Source organism: Channa argus, chromosome 7 (genome assembly GCF_033026475.1).
Source record: "Channa argus isolate prfri chromosome 7, Channa argus male v1.0, whole genome shotgun sequence".
Classification (NCBI taxonomy): Eukaryota; Metazoa; Chordata; class Actinopteri; order Anabantiformes; family Channidae; genus Channa; species Channa argus.
Genome location: NC_090203.1, coordinates 14,370,036 through 14,391,193, shown reverse-complemented (window position 1 = coordinate 14,391,193; position 21,158 = coordinate 14,370,036). Strand labels below are relative to the sequence as shown.

Genomic DNA, 21,158 nt, shown 5'->3' with positions numbered 1-21,158 from the left:
TGCTACTAAAACCATGGCTGTTGTAGCAGATAAATCTTTGTGCAGATCTCATATTGGGCATTGCTTATTTCTGCTAACTGTTGCTACTGACTCCCAGCTGCCACATTCATTTTGTAATTGAGCATTTTTTTTTGACAAAAACTAAGCCTGTACATTAATTATGGCGGTCCAGATGATTAGGCATGCCCCACTTCCCACACGCAAACACACACACACACACACACACACACACACACACACACACACACACACACACACACACACACAAACACACACTATGTGCCTTGAGACAAATATTTTCATTTCACAAGTTCATTCAGAACTCCTACTCCTCTTTTTTGAATCAATCTGGTGGATGTGACCCTATCTTTCCACATATTGTGTTACCTTCCTCCACATGTAAAGCTTATTGCTTACTTTGATTAATCTTCCTCTTTGGTTTCCCTGCCGTACGGGTCTGAGTCAGTAGACTTCCTGTTTTCAAAACAACCCTTCATGTCAGCCTTCCTTCCTCCCATCTCCCTTCTCCCCCCGCTCCCTCGTCTTCTATTCATCACTCCCCAGCCCATTTTACAGTATCTTTCTGTCTCCTTCCTCCATCCGTTTCTCTCGCTCCATTACCTTGCTCGTTCATGTCCCCTTCATCTCACCCTCTGCCTGTCCAGCCTCCTGACATGAATTCTTTTTACCCTCTTACTGTATTTTTCTCTTCTTCCCTGCATTTCCCATTTTGCTGTTCATCTTCAGGTCCTCTGTCCATCTCCCTCCCTCCCTCCCTCCCTCCCTCAGCACCTCTCTGTCAAGCCTCGGCACTCTCCCTCCTCTTCCTTCATCTGGCAGTGGAAAGGCACTACTCTTGCTGACAGTGCTGTTTGTGTGAACTGAGTGCTGAGCTTCACAGCCCCCTCGCCTCCCATTGCTCACCCCGCCATTTCTCCTCCTCATCCTCCACCTCTCTCCCTGTTCCCCTCCTGCATCCCACCTACATACCCCTCTAGGCGGGAGAATTAACCTTCCAGCCCTGGACTTAATGACTGTCTGTAGGGCCAGATCAACACTACACAATCCAGCTGCTAACATCTGGGCCACACACACCCACTCACACAGCCAATACATATAAACCCACACACTACACAGAACAGATACTGGACACTGGCACTGTGCAGAATGTTACAGTGCTTGAATTTCAGCCATTGTAAGGATGTGTGACATTACGTCTCTGTCTTCATTGCCTGCTGCACAAATGTGGGAGTTTCTTAGCAGTAGACAGTGATTGGTCTGCCATTACTGCATGGCTGACCCATAGTGGGAACAGTGGATGCAGCAGTATTACTGCTTTTACATTTATGTTTATATTATATTGCTTGTACATATAGAGTCACAGCACACATGTGAACTAACAACAGATCTAACAACAGATCCGCATGTAGAAAATAAAAACGACCCTCAAGTTGTTAAGCTAGAAGAGGTTTCGCAATGCTACACTGAGCAAATGCTTGTATTCTCCAGCCACTGTTCAGATGGGAGTATATGTATAATTGACAAATTTGAGGGATTGCTATTCAAAAACAAAATCAAATATTCTACTGTTGAAAGTCAATTCTTTGGCCTGTCTCGATCTCTGCATCCGAGCAGATCACCCCAGGAGTATTCAGTATAGGAAATACAGTTATGTGAATACTCTATTCTATTCATTATGTATGAGCATAAATGTTACAAACTAGCATCTGTGAAGACGTCCATGTTGCATCTGTATTTTTGAGGGCTGATGTGCTTCTTCCAATCCAGCACAGTGAAATGCTGAACAATGGGATCCATGAATCCTCCTCAGCAAAGAAGATAGAAACTACAAGCATGTTGCTCTGCTCCTGTAACTGGCTCGCTCAAGCATTTATAGTTTAGATATATTCTACTAGGACAGGAGATCTAACAACTTTTTAATGGTCATTTTGTTAATGTGAAACCCTACAAGTATTTTTGAAAATGCCATGAAATTGTTGTACATTTGTTCTTTTGTTGATGTAACCCCTTTGTAACCATGGCCCACCAACATACTGTACTCACATTCCTTCATTCTCAAATATTATCTCTCTCTCTCTCCATATCAGTTTGCTTCCATCTTAGACTAAGGAGTGAAAGAAAGGGGGAGTCCCATTGGCATTCCTTAACATCTCCGTGGCTCACTTGTGTTCAGAGAGCCATCTGTAGATCACGAAAACAAAAAGACGCTCCTGAGCCTTGGCGTCACTCAACAGGTAAGCACAGTTCTCTCTCTCTCTCATGCAAATCCGCACCCTATTCAAAGATTCTTGTTTTTTTTAAGGAGCAGGTATACCCTCTCTATGTGTCTGCCTGCCTCACTGGTTTTCACTCTGTGCACCCATAGGTAGAAGTGCTTGAGTTGGTAGAGGTTGAAAGAAGGTTTTGCCTCAGAAACTTTGTTTCTGAGAAAAGCTGGCGTGTGTGTGTGTGTGTGTGTGTGTGTGTGTGTGTGTGTGTGGCAAAGTCAGAGTAATCTAGTAAACCTGAACATTTTGAGCTAAAGGAAGGAGAGACAAATCACACAGCCACCTAACATTTTTTTGATTCCCTTGAAGTTGTAGTGGACAATTGCTGGACAAAGCTGATGATTTAGCTTGTGTGCACTCAAGGTCTTTGTTATCTGTGTTATCCAGTCAGGACTTAATCAGACTGCTTAAAGAATGTTTGAGTGTGCGAGCAGTGCTTCTGATGTGATTAGATTATGTTGATAATCTAATCTGCATCTTTTAAAAACCATTTTTATCAGCAGTTCAGTGTTGAAGCATTAATGGTTCACAACACCACTTCCATAATCTACTGTAATTGGACCAAAAGGCAACTAGGGAGATTGGTAAGGGATATTTTCTTATTAAGATATAGGACCGCATCTGAATTGGATGGCTGCAGAACTTAAAACTTAATTTTCTGTACATTGACTGATTTCATGGGGTTTCACCTTAAATTGGTCTAGGATTAAGAGTATTGAGTCATTTGATGATGTTATGAAAGGAGCTATTAAAAATCGGGGGTCACGCAGAATGGTTCAGCTACCTCTAATGCCCTTGCGGGGAAAATGGCAGCCTTGTCTCTGAAAGTGAATCAAATTTCAAATCAAACTTTCTAATTTGCATTTGCAAGTAGATGGTGAAGAACAAGGTAAAAAAAAAACTGGCAATGAGTGGTTCTGTAGTAAAATATGATCTTTCTTATATTGAATTGCCTTTCAGTCTGGTATTAATCTAATGTAATGTTTTAATCAGCAGCTAAATGACACAGTTATTCCACAAATGCCACACCATTTTGTTTGAACCAACATGTATCATTGAATCAACATTCTTGTGATGGGGTGTTTTTATAAAGATTTTAAGGCGGTTGTTTAACTAGGTAATGGGAATGTGGGGAGTTCGAGCAGGCTGTGTCTTATTTCATTAAGAGTCCCAATAAAATTCGTGACTAATGACAAAAACTTTCCTGTGTTGGCCAGACACATTTTTTTCCTAACAGGGAATACCTGCTGTTTGAACCTAAATTCCCAAATTATAGCTTTTCCATAGCATAAACAATTGTAATAAATGCAGTATTTTATATCAAGAGATGGACTGTAAATTGCAAACCATATGAAAAAACATGTAGATGTTAGGTGGGATATAATTTTGTTTACTACATACAGCATTAAGAGACAATGATAAAAAGGGCACTTTCACCCTCAGAAAAGAATTTCTATTCATTGAAGAGGGAAGTAATTGCCCTTGTGTGCTCAAAGAGTATACTGGGGGCTCTGAAATACACAAATGTTTTCAGAGCGAAAAAATAATTGAGTGTGAGTTAATTCTTATCAAAGCCTGTTGGAGTGCAACTAATAGACTGAGGGGAGATGCGTCAAAGAGCTGTTGCCTTCAATTCATTTTGTCTATTCAGATGAGAAAATATTTAGTTTTCAATTAAGTAAATCACTATTATTTGTTCCACTCCTGCAGCAGATAAATTGGAGTGATTACAAAGTGACTTAAAATCCACAGAGGGCTCTTCCTGGTCAAATAAGGAACAGTATTGGATGCAATGGGCACCGACCCAGAGCGCAGAGCCTACAGTCTTAATTCCCAACACTGATTTCAAGAGCATCTTGTGATCCTGTAATGACAGTGGATCACACTTTCATACTATTTACATTGAATGTAAAAAATCTCATATTTTTTGTTGGACAAAATATATATTTGAATAGATTTTCCATGTAGCCATTGTTTTTTATTTAAACATTAAAACAGAACTTGCAGTATCATAAAATTTGGTGAAGAAAGGTGTTTTGAGACATACCAGACATATTGTGCAAATCTCCTCTGTTTTTCGGTCCTTCAGCTGTTCCTGTATGAGAAGCAAGAAAACAAATGCCAAAAGAAGCCACAGAGGTCTTTGCAAAAACTAATCATAAATTCAAATGTACATTTCTAAGGGAAATTGTGACTCATCAGAGCATTAGCTTAACAAACTTAGCCACTCACACACAGAGAGTTCCTCTGCATTTATTTTCCATCTAAAACACAAATGTCCAACAATGTTCTTAGGAAACAGGTTTTTGCAATCATCAGCTATATTTTAAATATTACTGGATAAAGAAGCGACAGTATATTGTAAGAAACTCAATCATATGCCTACATTCATCTTGCACGGGATGTTTTTTGTATGCTTCATGTTTTTTTTCCAGGATACTTTCAGGATTGTCGAAGGCCAGGTGTCAGTGGTGAAATGGAATTCTTGTCAGCATGGATCATGTCTCCTTCAGCACGACTGTTGCTCTGTCTCATCTGGGGTGAGAGAATCAAATGTCACCATAGAGCTATCATTACAGTAACTCTGGCATTTTCAAGTTCCATCTGTGTTCAGGCCATTCAGCTGAGCACTGAGAACCTTGACTTTATTGAAACCTTAATTAGATTTTTACTCTAACATAATAGCTACTGTAAATTTACATGAGTTGCTTGCTCTGGCTCTTCAAGTAACACAGGTTTACAGTGACACTTGCAGTGTAAATGAAAATTGTTTAAACTAACCTGGTTAAGCCAATACTGGTGTCTTAATCCCGTATATAAAAAAACCTTAATCTTTAAATCTTACCAGGTTTATTTCAGTATTAATGGTCTTACTGTGGCATCTACTTATGTACCTTTTATTTTGTTTATTTAAGCAAATCAGACAATAGCTAGAAAGGTGGTGGACCATATGAAAACATCCTTCTGGTTACCTTTCTCTGTTGCTAATGCTCAGTCAAATAATAAACTAGCAGCTTTACCTTTACCCCTGTGTTTGGCGTAGGGAAAATTCTACCTATGAACACAACCTCAGGTAGAGAGGAACATTTTGTTAATGGCATATTGAAAATCAGTCTTATGTTATTAATGTTTTAAGCAAATATTTTAATCCAGATACTCTCTCAACTGTAGTATGGCCAATAGGGTTATACCACGTCACCATGGTGGCTCTTATCAAACAACAGGATTGTTGTTTGATATGGTTTAGCTCAAGGTGAATCTGTCCAAAGTGAACAGTATTGTAATCTGCATGTTATCCTTGACAGCTTTTAAAGACTGGACACATCCCTCCTGTTTTCACCTCTGGCTTTGAGAAGTTTATATAGAGAATAAATAGCATTAACATTATTTCACTGCTACTGGGTATTATTTATCTCTTCACTAGTTTCCATGGTGATTACCCAAGTGAATTAAAGTTCATAAACACAACTCTTATCCAAGTTATCTGACAACATATGGACAATGCAATCTGAATTAGATATTGTACTTATGACAAAAGAGGAAGATATAGTAATAGACATACATTTTCATCGAAAGACGGCTACTTAGTATTGATATTTGAGTTGCATGCTGTACCTAAAGGTGTGAGATACTATCTGGTATTACAAGAGATCTTTATCTTACAAATTAAAAAGTAATGGAGAGATAGGGGCTAGCAAGTGAATTGCATATGTATAGTTGTATGCATCCAGTCTTGAACATAGAATGAAAGTCAGTATTTCACAGCAGACAATTTGACATGTCTTAAATTGGTTTTACATTAACACTGGGTGAGATACTATTTTATACATAATCTGAAAGGAGACGAACATTGAATTGGCCCTTGTTGCGTAAATTTCCCTGAAGCTATGTGAAGCATTTTAGCCCCTTTTGTTTATTATTTTTGGTTTCATGAGTTAAAAGAAATGAATGTTGTAATTACATCCGACTACAATGCTACTGATGTTGTTCTGTGACGTTTAAAATAAGCTTTTATGCAGGTCAAAATGTTTTACCTTACAGGCTTTGAAGGATTTTCGATTTACGTTCCATTCCTACACTCATTATAGGACATAAAAAGTATCATGACAAAATTTTGATGGTATCTGTTGCTTCTATATCAAAGAATAACACAATATAATGCTATTTAAACAGCCACTGTAGACCACTGCTGGGTATTCATTTATGGAAACTGTATGCAAATGTGGTTCTGTGTTTGGTTGTTTGTATGCATCCTCTGTAATGGCCAATCTTGCCCTTCATATTTGACGTGAGGTGACTGGTTCAGCCTTGATCTGAGAGGTCTGCCTCTCACTCATGTTGTCAGATGCAACAGAGCATGTACTTCACAAACAACTTGGTCATTGCTTCAGTGAAGGTCAAGATTCAAACAGCTTAGCAGAATCCGGCTGGCTTCTCTGTGGGGCATTGTTTAAACAAGATTCACGCTTAGATATTAGCCACTAATTGGTGTATGCAGTTGTATTTGGCTCCTTGAACTGAATTTATTCATAAACCTCTCTGTATAATAACCATATAATCCTAGCTCCAGTGTTAAAGGCTCACGGACACTTTACTTAAAGGTTGCCTTCCTCAAGCACACTGCACTGCAGAATGACTCCAAAGAGCTTGGTTGAAAGATGGCCATCCCCATCTATGACAAACAAGGGGGATTAAAGTGATAATCATTAGTCTTCCCAGGTGGAATTAGGTTGTGGGACATCGACATTGAAGAAAAACCGCAGGTGAACAAGGTCTCTGATACCCCATGCTTTTTTCCACCTCCCCATACCCAATCTGCATGGCCGAGGGGGGATTTAATTCGCAGTAATTACTTTATTGACTCATTTTCAGGGCCGTATCACTGCAGTTTCCCATCAATAAAACATATGCCAGGATGAATAATGTGGCCTGACACCATGGGGTACCTTCTCAGACAAAAGACCACAAGACTGCATCCCTGTGGTGTTTATTAAAGTCATGCTCCCTCTACTCTACTTTTATTTCCACCATAATACTCCTTGTTTGGTTCTTCTCCATTTCTTTTCATTAAACACAATCACATTGCTTATTCCACTCCAACTCATTTCCTACTTCACGTCTTATGTTTCAAGGCACACAAGCCCAGCAGGCCTTTAGGTCTGAGCCCAGGAACCTCACTGTGCGGATGGGAGCCACAGCTGTGTTAAAGTGTGAGGTGTTGCGGGCCTCAGGGACTGTGCAGTGGGTGAAAGATGGCCTCCTCCTGGGACCTCAAAGAAGTCTGCCAGGCTTTCCACGCTACAGCATGATTGGAAACCCTGACAGAGGTATACAGGGATACTCTTGGCATATGGTCTATGGCCTATTAGGCTTTAATGGACCTTTTAAAGCTTAATGAATGAACTTGTTTGATAAAAGCACCATTAAAACACATCAGACTTATTATTCATACTGTAAAATGCCTATGATTGCCTATGATTTATAGGTTTTTTTAAAGAACATCTTACAGAAACAATAAGCACAGAAGATCCTGGAATAGATAAAAATAACAATCTGGGTTACTGCTAAATCACTGTGATGGCAAATGTGTAAAGGGTGAATTCAAAAAGTATTATGTACTAAAGAAAGTAACAGGCTGTTAGTAATAAATGAATCCTTTTTTTTTTTTTTACATGATTTTGATTATAAAGAGCTGCTGTCAGTTCAGGAAGTATGCAGCGATATGTCTTGATGTTGGCTACTCAAACAACAAATGAGATGATGTTGTTGCTATGCCTTGAAAGTGCTGTAATAAAGCAGCACAGACATTATGATAACCTTATGGCACACTAGCTCTCTATACAGGGAGCATCTGGGACCGATGAGGTGATGTGATTGTCAACAGCCTCACACATATCCCCCATACTGTCACTCACATGTAAAGACAAAAAAATAAATTAAAGCAACAGAGTGTCAGCAAATCAGTGAGATGTGTCAGGAAGTAAAGTGTGCTGCAGAATCTGCACCACAGTCTATAAAAAGTAATAGCCAATTAGAAGGCAATCCTGAGTAAGAGAAGAGCATCTGTTCCTGATCAGCCCACAACTAGACAAGCTGCACTTCATTGTTGCACAGTGTGCAGGCCACCAACGACACACAAACACTCTAAGATGCATAGATGCCCAGGCTCACATTGTCCGTAATTATTAATACCTAGATTTTACATAAAAAGACAAAAAAGCAGGTTGTGTAAATGAAGATCAAGCGTTACAGCAGGTACAAAGTTGGAAAAATTCTTCCCTTTTTTTTTTTACCAATGGAAAAAAATACAAATGAATATAAGGAATACAAGCACACAAGCTGCCAGACATACACTCATGAATAAAATACCTATCAGTACAGGTGCTCTTTCCAAGAAAAGAAGCAGAAGGATGTATGAAATTACTTTACACTGCACAGAAAGAACAAAATAATTTAAGTTGAAACTTGTCAACACTTGATATGGTGCTAATGTTAATTGATTGTTATCACCAGTGATGTTTACTGTTGCTTACGAATAGCGTGAAATAACATAGTTGCACACAAGGGCGCGTTGATTTCAATATACTTACTGCAGTTTCCCAAAGCCTGGGTGGTATTGTGAATGTCTATTGACAAATCCAGGTCTAGGTTTTGGGGGATTTATGCAGAACAACATCCTATAACAAACACAGACGAACATAGAAATGATTTGATCAAGACACCAAAACATTAAGTTTTACTTTTAAATTTATTTTCAATGATTGATTCAGTAGCACAGTGGTGGGGTGTTTGGCACTGTTGCCTCACAGCTGGAAGGTCCCTGGTTTGAAACTACCTGCATGCTGTGGCCATCATGTGTGGAGTTTGCATGTTCTCCCTGTGCTTGCATGGGTTTCCTTCAGGTACTACAGTTTCCTCCCACAGTCCAAAGACGCTAAATTGGCCGTAGGTTTGAATATGATTGTGAAGGGTTGTCTTTCTGTGTATGTCTCTCTGTGTTGGCCCTGAGTTAGACTAGCGACCTTTACACGCTGTAACTCAGCTCTCGCCCAGTGACAGCTCGGATAGGCTCCGGCCCCCTGTGACCCTGATAAGGATAACTGGTTCAAGATAATGATCCAGAAGGTGTAATTAAATTGTGTATACAGCTAGTAAGTCAGGCAGACATGTAAAATTGAATTATGAATTAACACTTATGAAAACAGTGACATAACACCACATATACTGCAAATCGTGCACATTTTCTTAACTAATATCAAATATTTATAAGTTCGCTAACCACACTGACACATAAATAATATCTTAGCCACCTGCTGGGATTACTTGTTGTATGTGTCAACATACATGTGTTGTATGTTTGCAAAACTGCTATGTCTTGAAGTTATGAAGTTATTAACATGTTAGATCCTGTAGACCTGGGACAAATGCTCAAATGTTTTTTCCCTATGTATAGTATTAGATTTTTTTTTTTTTAAACAGAGACAAAAAAAAATGTATTAAGAAACTTTAGTTTGTTTAGAACTGTGATGTTGCATGAACACATTTATAAACAAATTATGAGCAACCAATAAAGTGAGGTTAACTATTCTGATTTTACTTACCTGACTAAAAACTGTGTAAATGAACACCGTCACTGGTTAGTTTTCTTTTGCCGTTTCAGCTTTGGGGCCAATATACAAATACAGATTCTCAGATGAGAAAATATACTTTGCTGGAGACATAAAGACTATGTGTATATATATATGTATATTGTATCCCAGAATTTTGAATGCCCTAGCTGAAATAAATACAGAGTAATGAGCAAATATAAAATACATAAATACAAACTCTCTGCAACTTGATTGCACTATTTGTGAGTAATTTCAGGAATGAGGAATATGATTAATAACTTCAATGTCTCTCTCTCTCTCTCTCTCTCTGCACTCAATGATAACTTAGATGTGGAAATTGCTTCTGGTTGGTGTTAATTATCTTGCCAGCTTACTTGACACATACATTTTTAGGCCTGGGTGGTTGTCAGACCAAGATACTATTTTGCACATTAGTAGGCTTTGAGCCAGGAAATCAGGAGCTGGAAAACCAACACTGAACATCATCTAATCCCTACAGGTTATGGCAGTGCATCAAACAAATCAAGCCCCGATGGCATGCCAGAAATTCGGAGAGAACGACTCTGCTTGGCATCAATTAATAGACAGTTTATTTAGTTGGCCCTGTGAATTCTCCATTGCATTTTATTTACCTACTGGAAGTTCATTCTGAAACAAAATGTATCTGCTATGAGTATAGAAAAAGTATCTGCATGCCACTGAAAATGCCTTCAGCACAAAGTTCTCTGCAAGTGACATGTTGTTATCCTACACAAGTAAGAAAATTTTATTACTAATTCAAACACCCAAATGTCAGTAGTAGAGCATATTACCATATTAAATTAAAATGCAAGTACAAATTGTTATTAATTTTCCCATCTCCCAAGTTGAACATTGCTTTTAATTCATACATTCTGAAATCGACTCAGATGAAAAAGGGCCTACAGGAAATACTTGACGATATACTCTACATGTGCCTATTGTAAGTTTTATATTCAGAAAAGTGTGAACCTTAAAAAGTGTTTTTGTTTATTTAATGTGTACATCTTTATCAGCACATAACATCTCCTAAAAATGTATCTCCTTACCTCTATTACAGGACAATATCATCTTCAGATTGAAAATTCCCAACTGGAAGATGATGCCTTCTATGAATGTCAAGCAAGCCAGTCTGAGAGCAGTGGAGCAATTGTTTCTAATACAGCCTGGTTCAACGTATTAAGTGAGTACCTCCATGAAGTTTGTGAACAAAGGGTACATGGGGGCTTATAAACATAAGTAACAAAACACTAATACTAATGCATACAGAGGCTTCTCAGTACTCTAGAAACTCTTAACCAGTAATCATCATATAAAGAACTATTAGATATTTGTCTTTATTGAGAAAGAGCCTTAATTTGCTTAAGATAAGGCAGTTGCATTTGAAGCAGAGTTTAAATTAAGGGATCACTTGGCACAGTGTACCTCAGTGGTTTCCTTCAAGTACAAATCACATTTGAAAAATGTATGAACCATGAAGAAAGTCACAATTTTCGTAAGTTTTCAGACTGTATTTATTTCTTTAACAAGCACTATGCTATCACCACATGTTCCAGTAGGAGCATGGCTTTACACAGCAGCTGCGCATTATGAAGTATCCGTACAACCTGGATTCCCTGGCAAGCCTCAGGGTGATCCATGTCTCTCCCTTGCACAGGAATACATTATAACACGAGTGATTGAAAAGTTCCTACTCAGGCAGCTGGAATGGATGTAATTGTGCAACTACATAGAGCACCTGTTGTCACTCTATAACAACCAGCATCTCTTTCTCCCTGTCCTCCTTGCTTGTGGGAGCAAGCCCATATGTGGCAGGGAAAGGACTCTAAAAGAACCTTTATTCTCCAGGCGCAGTTCATTTACTTACACCCCCTCCCCATTCTCTCCTTTGCACAAGTTCTTCCTCTCTCCCTCGCTTTCATGCAGAGTTTTTTTGGGGGGTGGGGGTGGGGGTTGCTGTGGCAATTCTAGTGGTCTCACACTTCTCTGGGAAGAAAGCAGGTTTTTCTGACATCACTGAGCCAGTGGGAGGGATGGTGAGTTGCGGAGGGATAGGAGGAGACATAGATCCCAGACTCCTTTGAATCACTGTGCCTTATTCTACACTGCAGCAGTCTTATGTCCTACAGCAGGCCCACACCTGGGGCCACAGCAGGCTTAACTCCCACATTTATTAACTGGGAAATGCCTATTGCACTTTCCCAAATGCAAGGTCTACACATTTGCCTTAAGCTTTGTCAAAAAGGTCAAAATGTGTGGGAATTATTTTTGGACAGCGTCAGCGATAGCTGGTAGTCGTATTGACCATTCATGGAGCCTACTGCTACCCTGTGTCCCTGACATGCTCAGAACTGAGTCCTCTCCCTCTACTTTGGCTGTTTTTTTTTTTTCTTTTTCAGCATTGTGGGAACACTTTCCAGCTGGACAGTTGCAGCTTTACTCTTTGCAAAGGGCAAAGAGTAAAGCAACTGACTTAAAAAACACTGCTGCCTTGGTCTTAAAAGGTCATTTGTTCCATCCCACCAATTCAACTGATTCAAAATACGTGACTAATCTGGGGCTTGATAATGAGCTGATGAATTTAATCTCCTGTTAGTGCTGAAGTGGGACTGGAAGCTGTGAATGCGTTTGAAACCACTGTCTCTGATGAGTTCCCCATGGACTTCTCCATCACTGAACTAAAGCTCCCACGGCCCCACACCCCTGGCCAGTCAACCATGGCCATATCCCATCAAGCCCTGTATCAAATCAAAACACTATAAACTCTTTATGAGTAGATGCAGAGTGGGAGAGGGGAGGAATGTGAAATCAAAACAAAGATTGCTGGTCATATAATTCGATTTTTGGGTCAGAGGGAGTGGTATCTTGTCTGGGTAATTCAAGATGGATCACCACAGGCAGTAAGTAGCAGGAATGGAGGCAAATTTGTCAATAAGCTCTATCCATGGGCTTACAAAGAGATGTTTTCAAGACATTTCCATTGGTGCGACATAACTCCTGTGTGTTTTTGCCTTCCTGCAGAGCTTAGATAGGGGATTACTGCAATAGACAGATCAAGTGGCAGTGAGTAATCCATGACAATAACAACCTCTACCCCCTCTTCTGAAACCCCCCTCCTGGGTTAAAACTTACCCCGCACTGTACCCATCACATACCTGACACATCCTATGTCTTGGTTTTTATACCATTAGCCTTAGCGTTTAATCCTATTAATGAACAACTCTCTCCCTCACCGTATTGCATGCCTGTACAGATGCCTCCTGCAAATGTTCAAAACAGTCATTTGATGTGTTCTGGTTTTAGAATGTTACTCATTCAGTTGGGCCTTACAGTGTGTTTGTGTGTCTGTTTGTGTGTTGGTGTGTGTATGTGAGAGAAATAGCCCATGTGGTTAAGCTTATTATCAGTGTTGGTTGGAGGTTAGAGGACATTTTAGGAACCAGGGCTATGGTGAGGTTTTTGTTGTAGCTAATGAGTTTAGCAGTTGAAGAGTATATAATGAGCCTTCATTTTATGATTCCCTGCTATGAATAATGGAACAACTTATAAATGGGGGCACAAGTAGAAAGTGGTGGCTTTATTCATCTTCGTTCAAGAAAATTTCTGACAGTTACCCAAGATATAACCCCATCAAAGGACGATGTGTTATACACTGGTGTGACGGTGTGTATATTACAATGGCAGACTAATGTTACAGTGTCAGGGTCTTTACAATTAGTTGGGGAAGTTCTGCTAAGTAGGAAAATGAGATAAAAGGTTGGTTCTTGAATCATTATGGTAGATTTACAATTACGTGGGTTGAAAACTTATGTGTATCTATGAATGGTTATTTGGGAGATTGATGCTGACAAATAAGAATTTTAATGAACCTAAATCAAAAGGTAAGAGAGGAATGACATAGACAGAAGTGGTGTGGCGGTGGGTGAGGGGTGATGGGAGTGGGTATGAAGGTAGAAGGGTGTACGGTGGGAGGGTCTTATTTCTGTCCTAGACACCTGCTCCACTTCTCCCTCGAGAGGAGATGCAGAGGGGAATTGGGGGGGGAAGGGAAGGCTGAAAAAAGAGCTGTGTTTCCGAGACTTGCCAGAGATCACACACCTGAGACCTACACTATGTGTGTGAGTGTGAATTAGTGAGTCCATGTGTTTTCATGCACACATGAGTAAATAACCATGTCTGCATGCATGCAAATGTGCATGCATGTGTGGTTTCAGCCAACTGATCATTATCTTTCAGAGATAAATCAGATGAGATGTCTGGTGTTGAGAAGCCTGATCTTCTGGTCTCTATTATTTTCCTAATTCAGCATAATAAGCTTTTTAGAGACTGCTTTATCCTCTGGGCCTTTTCCAATATTTTCCAGAGATCACATGTTAGGCTGTGCACACACTGGCGCCTGTTTTTAGAATGAAGTGAGATGAATGTAGCTTGTCTGAACATTCACTCGTCTGTGTCAGTGTATTTGTGCGTGCAAATCTGCATGCACTATAGGCTTGAGTTTATCTTTGGGTGTTTGTGTGCCAAGGAGAAAAAAAGAGTGTGTGCATCTGTATTTGAATGAAAGAGAAAGATAGGTGGAAAGAGCTGCTTATGCATACTGATGTGAGTCTACTAATCTGCTTCTTATCTGCATTATCCATCCATCCAACTGTATTTGTCTAATGAATCAAATTTTGCGGCTCACTGTTTCTCGTCTGAATGGCAGAAGCACGTCTTTGGTTGCCTGTCTATTTTTGTGTTCATGTATGTACCTTCATAAAAGAGATACAGGTAGACTGCAGAAACACATTGTCACATTTGTACAAATTTGTGTATTGCCTAAGTTCAGTTTGACTGGGCTGGCTGGGTCACATGGTTTGCCTGAATAGATGTGATGGATGGAGGGCTGTAGTCTCCAGTCCAAGTTGACACACACCTTCCCCTGCACTTCTGCAGTTTAACTGCAATGGTCAAGAAGGATAGCGTGGGGAGAGGAGGGTGGGCTCGGGTGGCTTGGGAGGAATAATGGCGTGAATGAAAGATAAGAGGAATGGGCCAGCAATAGCGAGCCAAGAAAAAATTACATACCTGCCTGCCTCATTTGCGAACATAACATATCATTATTCTTATTTTAGAAATTGTTAGGGAGGCGAGACACTCCTTGAGCACAACAAGTGATGCTCCTATGTGAATCATGTGGGTCTGAGTAGATTGAGAGTGCAGGGTCTGTCAATGGAGTCATTTTCTCAGGGAAGAGGGGGGTGAAAACAAACAAATGCATCTCATTATTGCAGTGTGCGCCACTGCAGCTCTGGGTAACCCATCACAGTCCACACAGATTCAATTGCTTCTTTTAAATCAGTTTGAAGCTGCAGCCACATCTCATCTGTCTCAATAGCAGACTAGAGCCAATGGGCGACTCTGCACACAGCAACAGCTCCTCTTAGTGGCCAGGAATTGATTTTGTGTGCCAAAAGAAGGAGGGGAGAGGTGAAGTGGAGCTGGTTTGGTTGCCTGTAGTCCAGCTGTTTACTCACACATTTGCAATGGATTTATCTCAGAATTCAGCAGCAGCTATCTCCCTGTCCTTGCTCTCTCTCTTTGCAGACTCTCTTAAACTTACTTTTCATTCTTGCCATATCTTTTCACTTCTCTGCCAGACTCTTTCATGTCTCTCTCACACAGTTGTATCCTTCCTATACTCTCCATCTCCCAGTTCTGTCTCTGAATGCAGCCAGCCTTTGCACTTGATCTGTGATGAAAGAAAAACAACCATAACAGTAACCACAGATTCTAAATCTACAGGCTCAGCCACTCACTAAAAGGTGGCACAATAGATGATAAGGTTTCTGTAGTGGGTGCATGATTGCGTGATAGACTTGGTTAAGAATGGCTCATAGATCTGCAGAAATCTCTTTTATGATTAGTTGATGACAGATTTCCCAATTTACTACAAAACAAATTTGGTCCCTTGTCTTAAAAGCTGTGTTTTAATTTTTGTTTTTTCTTTCTCTTCTTTTTTTTTCTGGAGTTCCTATTTATGGTCAGCTAAAGGGATTGTAGTGTAGAACAGTGGAGAAGTGAAGGCTGCTTTGATCAGTGCAGAAAGCACGTATTTGGCTTGGGGGTGATCTGAGAAGAGAAGTGTTTGGTGTTTGCTATGATAGATTAGCGCGGGATTGGTTTTATCACTATTTCATCTCTGTATTCTCTTCCTGTCCACTTTTTGTAATCTAACTCAACAGCAACCTCACTGTAGTAAATCACTCAAAAACTGACAGCATGACATTTCAGTGACTCCCAAATGTTACAAATGCTTGTTATCATATCATTGTATAAGATAATATCTATCTGAGATAGCACCAACTTCCACTAACCTCAAATTACTGTGATAAATATTAAGTTATAGAAGTGATAAACATGAATCAAGAGATACAATTTCTGTTATTCAGTTCCTCCATCCAAGCCATACTTTCAGGTGGACATGGCAACACCTTGGGTGGCAGGCGAGATGTATGTCGTCATCTGCGTTGCCCCAGATGCAAAGCCAGTGGCCGATATCTCACTTTTTAAAGGTGAGTCACCCGTTCAACTGGACTAAGTGTGTCAGACTGGGGCAAAGAGAACAGCCAGATATTTTATACATCTCTTTAGGTTTTAACTTAAATACTCAAACAAAAAATATTGCCAAGGATATAATGCAGGTTCACTAAAGATTTGCTATTTCATACTCTTCTCATTGCATAGTTGAAAAGAGCAGACTCTGCGTAGGAGGAAAATGCCTGAACATTTGAATTTCCAATTTCCACTGACTTTACAATTGCACGTACAGTGGCTGTATAACAAGTTCCACATGTTTTACATAAACAACTGCAATCTATCCATTTTCTGTTTTTACCTTTTGCTCTTTCATTACACTTAATATACTACATATTCCTGAAACAGAAAGGGTCCGTGTAAATTTGGCTATAGGTGCTATGCATCTAAGTGATTGTTGTGACATCGTAATCTCAAAACTGATTTGATGTGACTGCAAACACAAGTTAAGACAGTGTATATTGTTATTTTGGAAAACACTTTTAGATTGCACACACAAAGATGTATGTTGTAATCTTATTCCAGATTTTACCATTCCACATGAGAATAACACTAGTGTTTCTGTTTCACATGAACACATTTACACAGTTCTCTCCCCTTTTCATTTGCCTTTCCCCCCATTGTGTCTTTTAGACGGAGTTGAGCTGACAGGTGCACAGTCTTTCACCACGTCTGGCTCAAAGGATAAGCTCCTGAACATGCATGCTGAAGTAACGTATGTGTTCGTTCGCCTGTCAGACTCATTCTCCTCACCAACGTGCTCAATCTCTTCAAGTCTGTCTTTGTTTCTTGTTTCCCTTGTTTTCGCCCCACTCTTATTTTCTCCTTCTGTCTTAGTGAGTACAATGATTTTCTGCGCACAGCAAACTGTTACTTGGCACTGTGCGATTGAATTAGCTTCTGTCAAATGCACAAAATTACATTCCGGGAGCAAGACCGATCCGATCCTCGCTGGTTTGCCAGGTGCCTATACATTAAACAAGGCCATAGATTACTTTAATCCTGCTTGTCTCCTCTGTGTCAAAGATAATAACCTCTTGTCATATTCTGAGATAACATTGGTGCTGAGAAGCTGCAGTGTTGTTCAGCTCTGTTGCAGAACCGCGAAGGTCTTAAGCAATATTGATGCTCCTTCCTCATATTCACACTGAGCATACACAACAGGCGGCCATGTGTGATTGTTATGGTTGACATTGTACTGTAATTTGATATACAAGACATAAACTGAAAAAGTAAACTAGACTCAGAACAAATCCACTGCATTGTAGGGACTAGTGGATCTTTCCATGTATGTAACTATGTAGTTACAAAAACTACTTGAGTATAATTTGACTTATTAATTGCTATTCACATAAACATTCTGTTAAATGGTAAGTGATTTGGGTAGATGCGCCTGCAGCAATACCAGCATTTGCAATGGATATGTATTTACAGCAATTTTATTTAAGTAAAGAATATGAAAACCTCTTGCAATCCCAAGCCTAGGCATTGCTTTTGTGTGATGTTTTGAGCTTTAGCACATTGTATGAGTCTTTTATCCTTCTCAATTCTTGTCTTTCTGTTACCTCTCAAAGAGTCACTGCTCTAAGCTCTGACAACGGGAGGCAGCTGGCATGTCGAGCCAAGAACTCCGCTCTTTTCCGGCCTGTGGAGACCACAATGACCATGAACGTGTACTGTGAGTGTCTCAACCTGTCTGTAAACTGACAATCAACACCCCCTCTTTAAAAAAAAAAACAAAAAAAAACAAAAAAAACACACTGGCATACAAACACACTCAACCACACAGGAACCCAAGCCTCAGAGTGGCCCAAGGGTGGCCGACCTTGTGCACTCAGTCTGTGTTAGTGGTCAGAAGAGAAAAATTCAACCTGAAGGTAAACTCACACCTACTTCGAAACAACCTGAGTTTGACCCTGGTGGGCTGAGATTGATATGACCAAATCAAGAGGTTTCCATAATATTGGCTAGCAGTGTAAAATCATACACCAACACAACAATTCAATTAGAATTTCTTTAGTTTCTTTAATTTAGATTTAATGTTAAACTGAGTAATTGTAGATTTACTTAAACCATACGTCTCCCTAATGCCCGAAAACATAAACCAATTATTACATCAACTGTGATGGATTATATCAGCAAGGCGTCAATACCAGTATTTAAAAGTGTTATAATAGCTAATATGGGAATTTAAGGCCACCACAGTTAATGATAATGAATCTTAAAAAACTTGCCCACCAACTTTTGTGCTCATCAGCTTAAATTAAATTTAGAATCCACTGAGGCAAGAGAGAAGGCAGTTTTCTTTCATGTTATTAACACAAACTGTGGTAATAATAAATTTGTTACTGCAGCTCACAAAGGTGGGTTGACACACATGCTGTCGTTTTCTCTCATTGCATTTGGTGTTCATTTCTGCTCTTATTTGGCAAGGCAACAGTGAAAGCCATTGTTGGTGAATGCACAAACAGTTTGTCACCTCACCTACTGTTTACTACAGTAGGTTTTGTATTTTGTACTGTGTTGATCAGTTGAAGTAATTGATTGTTTAGTTTACCCACATGCTTCTCCCAGGCCTAAATCTTGCTGATGATTAAAGTCTAGCAGGGCTGCTGACACCTTCAGCAACCAGCTTGCTACAGCACTGCTGCCATATTATCCACAGGCTGACGAGACACCTTAATGTTGTCTCTATCTATACTCCTCCACATTAGACGCAACCGCTGCTGTTTTAACAATCACCAATAGCTATGAGCTCTCCTCCCTTGTTCTCTATCTCTCTGCTCTGTATTAAAAAATATCTGCTAAGTGCTAATGTTGCAGAATGTGGGACCACCACTGCAGTCTTACTCAGCATGCCAGCCCATCAAAGCCAGCTCGGTGGCCATTTTCATCCAGCCAGATTGTTAGCAAGGTGGCAATTTGTCACGCTGGCCCAGGGTCTGCAGCTTGCTCTGTGAAACTGATTGCAGCAATAACAAAGGCCCGTCCTCCTATAATTTATTTTCCTGGGTATATTTTATTCAAGGAGGCTGTAATTTATTCATATTTCACATTGGCTTATTACTGTTTGAACATCTGTTATTTTGCTTTATGGACTGGATCCAGCTCACTGCTGTCTTAATACTTAATGCTTTCATCAGATCTGGACCTCTTATCCCACAGACCCATTGAATGTGCCGTATTTATTGGCCTTGTCTCAACAAATACGGATGCTTCCTATTCAATTACCAAAATTGTTCTCAACACAGTGGTTTTTTATGTTATGCCGGTGATGGTCAGTCCTCACCCCCTCTCCTTGAGTTACCACATCCCTTTTCCTTCACACTCCATCTTCCCCTCATTTTTTGTTAGTTGCCTTCTATTCCATTGCCTATTGTCCATTTTTGTTCTCGCCTTTTGTTTCTTTGCAGTCCCACCTCAGCCTCCATTTATTCTAGGTCTGGAGGGAGAAGATGTCAGATCAGGAAGAACACTCAGATTAGAGTGTGTGTCTCATGGTGGAAATCCTCTAGCCACTCTCCACTGGACCAAGGTACTGTAAATCTTCTAAACCATCTGTTAAGGAGGCTTTGCAACACAGTGTCACGGTGGCAAAATGATCCACTTTAGCTCAAGCTTACTTCTAGGATTTGCAGTGTAGGTATCCAATTGTATAAAATGTCAATACTTCTTTAAATGCAACATATGGGACTATGACACAAACAACTTTTTAATGTTGTTTTTTTATTTTTATGTTATCATCTTTGTGTCAGAATGGAGAAATTTTGTCCACAACTTGGGAAGAGGACACTGTGGTACAGAAGTCGAGCAGTGTGCTCAACCTCAAGATCACCCCTGCTGACAACCACGCAGTCTTATGTTGTGAAAGCGTGAATCTGGTGTCCCCATTGCCTCAGTCTGTCAGCCGGAAAATCACTGTGCTCTGTGAGTGAAAATAATGCTTAATATAGTGCACTGTTGGAGCACACACATTCACACACACACGTGCTTGCACACACAAACCCCTGGCAGGACTCGCAGCAATGGATTATTAAGGATATGGACATGAGGCAGAGGAATATAATAAGATTCTTACCTCCAAAACCAATTCTTTTGCTGTCACAGCATAAATTCTAATGCTAATATCATTAATGAAACTAATGGTTATTATTGCTGTAGCCCATAATTCCGACTGCCTCCAGATTAGTATCCCCGCATGCTTCTTCATAGCTGCTACACTAATTTAGCTGAATTGCTTCATTGCACAATCCCGAGGCAGTAAAGCATACACTTTGTGAAACAGTAACGCACGGGCTTAATAGATTATACTTTTGTCTCTAAATATAAAATGTTTGTTTCAGCAACAATTAAACAAATCCAGAATTAATATTCAATTATAATTCAAGCATTATTGCATAGAGTCTAACAATAGCCTGATTTCCACTACAGAGCCAGACAATGTTAGTCAGAGCTTTGAATGCTATGTGATGGATAGGCCTTTTTTATTTAAATCTAATTAGAATTCGACTCAGCCCTTATAGAAATACCTAACTCATACTATGTAAAGGGAGCTGAAGTTATACCAGTGCTGTTCCTTTTAACACAAAGCCCCCATCAGGCCCTGATGCCATGCCTCCCAGTGATCCATTCATGGATATTGAAAATGAGCTGCTGACTGCGCTCT

The 21,158-nt window shown here is 39.9% G+C and overlaps 1 protein-coding gene across 1 annotated transcript in view; it reads left to right on the top strand.

The window, feature by feature from the left end:
• Window positions 1–2,149: 2,149 nt before the first annotated feature.
• nphs1 (NPHS1 adhesion molecule, nephrin) overlaps window positions 2,150–21,158 on the top strand; it is a 35,678-nt gene continuing 16,669 nt past the window's right edge. The window contains exons 1-9 of the mRNA XM_067511836.1: window positions 2,150–2,255; window positions 4,724–4,828; window positions 7,421–7,615; window positions 10,977–11,099; window positions 16,348–16,470; window positions 17,126–17,207; window positions 18,067–18,170; window positions 19,906–20,027; window positions 20,248–20,419. Coding sequence (XP_067367937.1) covers window positions 4,765–4,828; window positions 7,421–7,615; window positions 10,977–11,099; window positions 16,348–16,470; window positions 17,126–17,207; window positions 18,067–18,170; window positions 19,906–20,027; window positions 20,248–20,419 — 985 coding nt within the window. The 5' untranslated portion in view covers window positions 2,150–2,255; window positions 4,724–4,764. The remainder of the gene's footprint in view (window positions 2,256–4,723; window positions 4,829–7,420; window positions 7,616–10,976; window positions 11,100–16,347; window positions 16,471–17,125; window positions 17,208–18,066; window positions 18,171–19,905; window positions 20,028–20,247; window positions 20,420–21,158) is intronic.